Source organism: Cynara cardunculus (genome assembly GCF_001531365.2).
Source record: "Cynara cardunculus var. scolymus isolate 2C chromosome LG 9, CcrdV1, whole genome shotgun sequence".
Taxonomy (NCBI): domain Eukaryota; kingdom Viridiplantae; phylum Streptophyta; class Magnoliopsida; order Asterales; family Asteraceae; genus Cynara; species Cynara cardunculus.
In genome coordinates, this window is record NC_037536.1 from 8,594,878 (window position 1) to 8,603,113 (window position 8,236).

An 8,236-nucleotide genomic window follows, 5' to 3' on the forward strand; every position below is an offset into this window, starting at 1 on the left:
CCGGATGAATATGTTAAGGACTAAAAATCTTATCCAGTAAGAGCAAGACAAGGAGCAAGAGTCTTACCCGGTAAGTGAGGGTGATGACTCTTACCACGGTAAGCACTTACCGGGTAAATTGTTGCATACGACACCATTTTTAATGAACTAAAATCTTACCCGATAAATAACTGATAATGTTAAATTTTATTAATAAGCAACAGTAAACGAGCCCCAAGGTTGAAGATTTTTGAAAAGGGGAGATTGATTCCATTTTTGACCCGGTGGGTAACGTTCATCTGTTGTTCCAACCATCAGGGAATCACAGCGTACATGTCATATAATAGACCACCAACCCCCAAACCAAAATCGATCAAACATGGTGTTAGATATCTCACATCCAAATACTTGCATCAGAGGGTGTTGCTGCAGCGATTCAATCCCTCTGCATCTCCCTCCTTATTCCTACTCGCTCTCACTTCCAATTGCTCGAGGTATGTGTTGCTTTCAGTTTCAACTGGAACGAAAACGAATTCGTTGATTTCAATGCTTCCATCGTCTTTGTTGATTTTAAATTTCTATGTTTTTCTGTTTTATGTTAGCAGGAGCTGAGAGTGTTGTGTACGATGCAACATTGGATGGGAATAGAGTTGCTGTTAAGAAGCCTATATTGTCGACTTCCGACGACATCAACAAGTTTCATAAAGAATTGCAATTGCTATGGTTAGTTAGTTCTATTATACCTACCTGTCTACAAATAAATGTTGTGCTTCATTCAGATCATTCAGTTAAGAGCATTATTTCGATTTACACTTTATGACGTCAAACCAAACTAGATTATGCAACCAAAATTGGTACTAAATTTGATGCTAAGTTTGTAACCCTTGTTATAAAGTAAAGTAATAAAAAATTCTGATAAGTTGAGGTTTCAGAAAAATGAAGTTGCAAACCAAGTGTTTGATTTTTTCAAATCAAAATGCTAGAGTCCGAGGTCAGCTAGACTTGGAGCCTTTCTTGTCAATATATGTTGGACCCCCAATGTTATGCATTGCACACATCTCACATGCTATCGAAGCTAATGTCTACATTGTTGCACAACTGTGACGAGGACTCAACACTTTGTGACATTTGTACCTGTCTAGCCTCTGTTGGAGGGGACTTGTTATAGTCACACATCTGCTAGACTTGCGACCCTTTCTCCTCAATACATGTTGGAATCCCCCTTCTCGCTCTTTTGGAGAGAAATCTGATGGGATTACTCATATATCACAGAAGATATGCTCTTTTTTATGCAACCAAAGGAGAACGAAAAACTTGTTGGCTAATGTGTAATTTCTTTCTATGATTGGGAACTTGAAGCAAGTTAAATCACCAAGGAATTGCAAAATTGGTCGCAGCACATGCAAGACCACCAAACTACATGTTCTTCTTCAAGTTCTATGAGTCTGGAAATCTTTCACAGAAGTTACATGTTGAAGAATGGAGTCCAGCGATTGACCAATCACTTATGATCACCAGACAGCTAGGTAAAAAAACACTGGCTGTCTTTTATTAACCGACTTCTTTTAGATTCCAATTGACTCTTTTGTTTGTGGGGTTGTGACTGAATGCTGTAGGAATACGACGTCTTTTTTGTGGCTTCTGGTTACATATTATTAGTATTTCTGCATCATCTGGTATCTCATTTTAAGGATCCTTAAGGGGAGCTGTATATAAGATCATATTTTTCATTTGTGGGTGTATAGCTTTAGTATACCACATGAAGTATTTGGTATTTGCACTCCTAATACTTGTCTTTAACTCTATACTATTTCTTGCACAGTGGCCTACTAATTTGAGAGATCACACATGTTTATTTGTTCAAGCCAACGATTTCCATGATTTGTGCACCCTATATTATGTTATCGAAAATAATAAAATAGGGTAATCGATCAAGAACCGGATTACTTGAGAATCGTGTAAGAGATCACTTTCCGAATTGATATTTCGACCCAATGCCCGGGTTACTTGAAATTCAATATGGGATAAGACTCAAGAGAGCACTTTCGTTTTTAGGCACAAAAACGAGAGCAAACTTGCTGTAGCTATGTAAGGATTGTTCAAAAACGTGAGTCCCAAAAACATAAGGACAAAAGGTATTTATGCTCATAAAAAATAAATGAAATGACAATTATGGCCCATTATTAGGAGTAGTGGACAGTTACAAAAACTGCACATTAATAGTAGTGGACAGTTACAAAAACTGCACATTAATTAAACATTAACTGCTCAATAACTGTTTTAGACACGAGACCAGAAGGAGCCCCCTCTGCCCTTAACAACCAGAAGCGAGACCAACCAGAACCCCTCTGGTCCTTAACAATTCTGGTCTTACCAACGAGAGCTTCTGGTCCTTTTGATCAAGTTTTCCACTACATTGCAAGGGGTGCTGCCCCCTGACCCCCACCATTTCGTCGTGTCCGGGGTCATACTCGTCTTATAACAAGTGTGCACTCCGCACCCCCTGACTTGTATTAGAACATAGTATAAAACCCCATTAGAACTCGTTGTTACTTCCAATTGCACTTAAATGGCCTGGTGACACTAAAATCACCAACATATTATATGTCATATTATGTCAGATTTTCAACATGAACTTGAAAGAAAGTTCTTACACCAGACACTGTTCCATGTACGGATTCAAGGGAGGCAGTCTTTACATAACCCAATTAAGTTACACTGTCCATGCTCTCTTTTGCAGCAAACGCTTTGCAATATCTTCATAACATTGGAATTGTACACAGAGATGTGAAGCCAGCAAATGTTCTTGTAAGTTACAGTAGTTGATAGGCTCAGATTGTCAATATTTCTATTATCTAGCTGTTTAGTTACATCTGTCTTTTATGTAGAAACTTTTGATTCCACAGTTTTATATTGTGTTTGTTGTAGTTCAATACGTAACTCTTATTTTAATGCAGCTTGACAAAAGGCTGCGGCCACATCTTGCAGACTTTGGTTTGTCCGAATACAAGCGAGATCTTAAACAGGTCACACCGGAGAACTGGAGATCATCAGGCAAGCCAACTGGTGGTTTTCATAAGAAGAATATGGTGGGTACTCTCATCTACATGGCACCTGAAGTATTGAGGAAGGAGGTTCATACTGAAAAATCCGATGTATACAGTTTTGGAGTATTAATCAAGTAAGAACCCTATCATGATCTGAATCATCTTGTTAAACATTCTATTTACTGTTTATCATAACCCTATAATGGAAATTAGTAGTCATATAAAATCTTTTCTGGTATTTTCTATAGCTTTTCTCAATTCTCAGCCTCTTGTGCTCCATCCGTCCCATGAAACTTGATTTTTGACTAAATATGTAGTTTAACAAAAAGGTTTGACTACTAATCAGTTGTCCTAAATACACTTCAATATTGATAAAGTAACAGAAACCGTGGGCCAAAAGCAATTAGCATTAATTAGATATAATGATGGCTTTGGATAAATAGGTAATATAACATACAAATTGCCAAAGAAAAAGGGAAATGTTGCACTTTTCCTTCACATTCCAAAATGAGAACTTTGCAATTTTCATGGGACAGATAGATTTCTTAGTTCTACATGTCTTTTTATAGGTCTATTTTGATAAGGAGTGTGACTTGACTTCTCACCTTTCCTTTTCGAAGATACTTGCTTGTTGCAGGCAGGGCAATTAGTCTTCCTAGTAAATTTTCTAATCAGCATTCTGGAAAGGAAGAGCATCCAGAGTGGTGCAACCTTCAAGAACTTCACTTGCCATATTTTTTTCTGCCATATCATTGTCACCTCAACAGAATAAGAACCTCAATAGAACTCCACAATGGTGGTTCTTACAAACACCTCACTTTCCATTTTTTTAATTTATAAAATCTAATTTTATTTATAAATTATTATATAAATTTAACACATATATATACTATAAAATTATAAAAAATCCAAATATAATTTATTAATTTTCACTTTTCCATATTAATTTGTATTTGTTAATTTATATATTTTGCTAACAAATTTGAAAAACAATTGAAACATGAATATAATCTTATACTACAACTAAAAGAAGTGCAAAATTACACGCACATTAATCTATATAAAAAGTAACACTAAATAATTTTGGAAAATTCATAGGTCTTGGAGAATGTAGGGGATATGGAGAGTTGGATGCATTTGAGAGCCTTTCTTGATTCTCAATGTCTTTTTTCATTTTCTTTGAAGGAAAGTGTGAGGAATGACTCATATGGTGTTTTATATATATATAGGGGTCCATTTGATTAGGCCCCTATATATATAATTAAAATTAATTCATAAATCGTAAATTAATAACTGTAAAATATTTTTTCTATTTTTAAAAAATATACCAAATTTTATGTATATATAAGTATTTGAAAAATAATATAAACAAATAATATGATGAGATAATTAAAATTTAAACTTACTAATTAAAAAATTTGTATAAAAATTTATAAGAAACGAAATTAAAAAACTTTACTTTATAATAATTAATTTATATCTTTTTATATCAATTTTAACTTATATGTTTTATAGATTTATTAAAAGAAAATAAAATGATCAAGGAATAATAAAAATAACAAAATGTCACAATAGGAATGTATACAAGAATCCGGATTCTTGTTCAAGCTCCTGGTTGTGACTGGATAAGAGTCTCTATCCCACAGTGGAGGTTCTTATAAAAACCCCAACAAGAACCTCAACAAGCACCTCCATTATGGATGCTCTAATTGACTCTATTTCATAGTAACTTTAAATTCCATAGTTAATAAGCTCTATTCCATAAGGGAATGCATATTAATAAATTATAATATTACCATATAATTTATACGGTAATCATATATCCATATTAGGGAAAACTAGCATCTATTTTATTACAGTTAATTAATTAGCTCTATGTAAAGGAACTAGTAGAGAAGAGAGGGCATGCTTGATTTGATCGAGTGGGTTTATTATCAGATAGAGAAGCTTGCCTCTCGAAGTAAGCTTTTTTTTTCATTCATCCTTTTAATTGGATAAAACATTTAGTTCCTATCAGAACCCTACTTAACTGTTGTGTTATGGAAATACAATGGAAGTACTTGTATTACTATAAAGGTAACATGTTTACTGGTTGCTTGTGCTTCTGATGGATAATTGTTAATATTCTAGACGAAATCCTTAATAGTCTTGCCATATACCATAATTGGTGATCCTCCTCATTCTTAGTTGTATGTTATCTTGTAGTTGTATTAGATGTTTCTCTTTTCACCCTCTTCATTCTTGGGTTTTATGGATGTGGACTTCTCTTGAAACTTGAGAGGCTATTTTACATTGACTTTCCCTCATGTATGTATACAAAAACAAACCATTAAGCTTAACCCATTGTAGTGAACTTCTCACAGGTGTTGTTCCATACACCGATCTTCGCACTGAAGCACAGGTTAGTAATTTAGATTTACATAATTTTGTTGTAATGTTCTATACCTGGTCTAGGTATGTATTACCTGAAATATCAACTATGTGCTACCCTTTTTCCTTGGCACACTTCATAAGAAAGTTTCCCTTTTTGTAGCTTTCTGTTAATTTGGTCAAGGACGAGCATTTTGGAACTAAATCAGCAGTTGAGTGCAACTTGCATGTGTAGGCTATGTGGTTCTCAAAAGAAAGAGTACAAAAAGACACATTAAATACAGTTTATGAATAACGAATATAGAATGCGTAGATAAAGCTTAATTTCAAAAACAGTAACTACCTTAGATGACCGCATGAGTATATTTGGAAATTTAATGTACCTATGTGCTTTACGATGACAAGAGTAAGCTTCTAACATTTTTACACAAGAGCATACTCAAAATGACGAAAGCTTATACATATTTTTTTTTGGAAAAAGCTTATACATATATTGTTTTCTAATTCATTGGCTGGAGTTCCATGTATCCTTTATTATCCTTTTTAGCAAACTGTTGTAAGCTGCTTTGCCTCTTTGCATCTTACCATAACAATATCTTCTACTGGCAGGCTCATACTGTGTTGGAAATGAACTATACTGAGCAGCAACTAACAGCAGCCGTCGTGTCTGAAGGATTGAGACCTGCTCTTGCAGGAATTGAAGGGGGTGCTCCATCAAGATTACTGTCCTTGATAGAAAGATGCTGGGATGCTGATACCTGTAATAGACCTTCTTTTGATGATATAATCACAGAACTTGATCTCATCATTGGGAATTATAAGAGACTCACAATGGAGGAGAATGCTGCCACTGAATCATCTTCAAGTGATGAGAACACTAATATAGTTCAACCTTCGCAAGAGATTGTTGACTGGTTTGTTCAGGGGGAAAGTATATCAAAAGCTACTTATGACAGTGGCCTCGGTGTGAAAAGTTGGGCTGTTTATTCAGATAATTCTTCACTATACCTTCCGGTTCTATCCTGGGGTTCCTTTGCTACTTGTGGAAGAAGGGAGACGATGGAGGATACACACTTCCTTATGCCTCATGTGTGGAATGAAGAGGATATCCATATCTTTGGAATCTTTGATGGTCACCGAGGTGCACATTAAAAAAATGGTTTCAACTATAATTGCTTTGGACTAGGATTAAATGATATCCATATAGATATAAAGCATGTTACAATCTTGCATCTGGTCTATCCGAAGTCGTAAGAGTCAAACTCTAGGAATTAAAATGCATGTTGATTAACTCCTTATGTCACTTTTCTTTTACTATCCGGAAGGGGGTTCAATGAATCTGGGTACATGATCCAAAAAATCATAAACTTTGTAGTTTAAACACTTCATGTTCCCCAAGACAAGTAATACCGTTTGAACCAAGCAGGTGCTTTATTGGTTTAGTTTGCTGAATCGCATAACAGAATTAGCAAAAAGAGTAGATATGTGCATGGAACTGTAGGGATGAAATAGGGGCAGCAGGTTATACTCTTTCTATATGATGATGTCATGCAATTAGAGTCTAATTAGGAAAATTCCAGGAACTGCTCTATAGCGTCTAAACAATAAACCCATCTATACGATAACTTCTAGTTCTTACCCTTTTCTAGATCCACTTAAAAGACAGAAAATTCTGGTTTCCTAATCTTACTTGAAATACATATGGTAGATATTTTGCTGTATAAAAATTCATTGTAATATTGATGTTGGGTGCATGCAGGTGCTGCAGCTGCAGAATTTTCTGTCCGAGCACTACCAAAACTATTGCAAACTCTTGATTGCGCCAGCAGGTGGTTATGGATTTGATCTTCCATTAAGACCATCTAGAATTTACTTTATTTGTTCTTTTGAGAAAAATTAATCTGTTATTATACTGATGACAACACAGCCCCCCTGATGCACTTAAAGAAGCATTCATCAACACAGATGTTGCATTCAGAAAGGAATTAAATTCTCAGCGTAAATCCAAGGGGTTTATCCAGAAAGACTATCACCCTGGTTGTACAGCAATTGCGGCTCTTATAGTTCGGGATAAGCTTTTTGTTGCTAATGCTGGTGATTGCAGGGGAATCATATGTCGAGCAGGTTGCCCCTATCCTCTAAGTAAGGTTGTTGTTCCATTCTTGTAGGAGACACCAAAAATCCTTGGTTAACTTATCATCTTGACTTATACCTGATTAATTAATATTTACTTTGTAGGACCATGTTGCAAGTTGTCCTGAAGAGAGAGAGCGTGTTACTGGTGTAGGAGGTCAAGTCAAATGGCAGCTTGATACGTGGAGGGTTGGTCCTGCTGCCCTTCAGGTTAGTTTAATTCATAAAGAGAGCTTCATCCATACGTGGTTTAATGGAAAAACAGCCAAACAGCCCCTTAGTGTTGTTTGCTTAATTCTGCAAAGTATGGGACGATGATTCCAAATGGATCCTTCATTCCCTAGGTGCAACACCTTGGAACTCATGTTCCAATTTTATCGTTGTACCCAATTTCTTTGCCAAAGTCTTTCCTGCATCAGTAGTTAGATTCTCAAAATTGCTTACATTTTCAAAAATTTGGATGTCATCTATATCAGTGTTGCTTTCTCCTTGCTGTTCAAAGGAGGATATCTAATGTTAACAAGCTACTTGCTAAATTTCTAACAGAAGTTTTCAAGTCAGAGCATCAAAATGAATTGAAATGATTTTATTCTGTTTGAGTTGATTTCTTTCCATGCTACAATGATGCATATATAATTCAGGTTTTCTCTTCTAATAATATTCGATTACAACCCTGCATTTACATGGTATGAGAGTTGGTATTAGAT

At 35.3% G+C, this 8,236-nt stretch overlaps 1 protein-coding gene across 1 annotated transcript in view; it reads left to right on the forward strand.

Moving 5' to 3' along the window:
- Positions 1–358: 358 nt before the first annotated feature.
- LOC112518220 (protein kinase and PP2C-like domain-containing protein) overlaps positions 359–8,236 on the forward strand; it is a 16,507-nt gene continuing 8,629 nt past the window's right edge. The window contains exons 1-10 of the mRNA XM_025125840.1: positions 359–473; positions 585–702; positions 1,339–1,505; positions 2,720–2,787; positions 2,937–3,160; positions 5,376–5,427; positions 6,006–6,537; positions 7,156–7,225; positions 7,324–7,543; positions 7,635–7,739. Coding sequence (XP_024981608.1) covers positions 359–473; positions 585–702; positions 1,339–1,505; positions 2,720–2,787; positions 2,937–3,160; positions 5,376–5,427; positions 6,006–6,537; positions 7,156–7,225; positions 7,324–7,543; positions 7,635–7,739 — 1,671 coding nt within the window. The remainder of the gene's footprint in view (positions 474–584; positions 703–1,338; positions 1,506–2,719; positions 2,788–2,936; positions 3,161–5,375; positions 5,428–6,005; positions 6,538–7,155; positions 7,226–7,323; positions 7,544–7,634; positions 7,740–8,236) is intronic.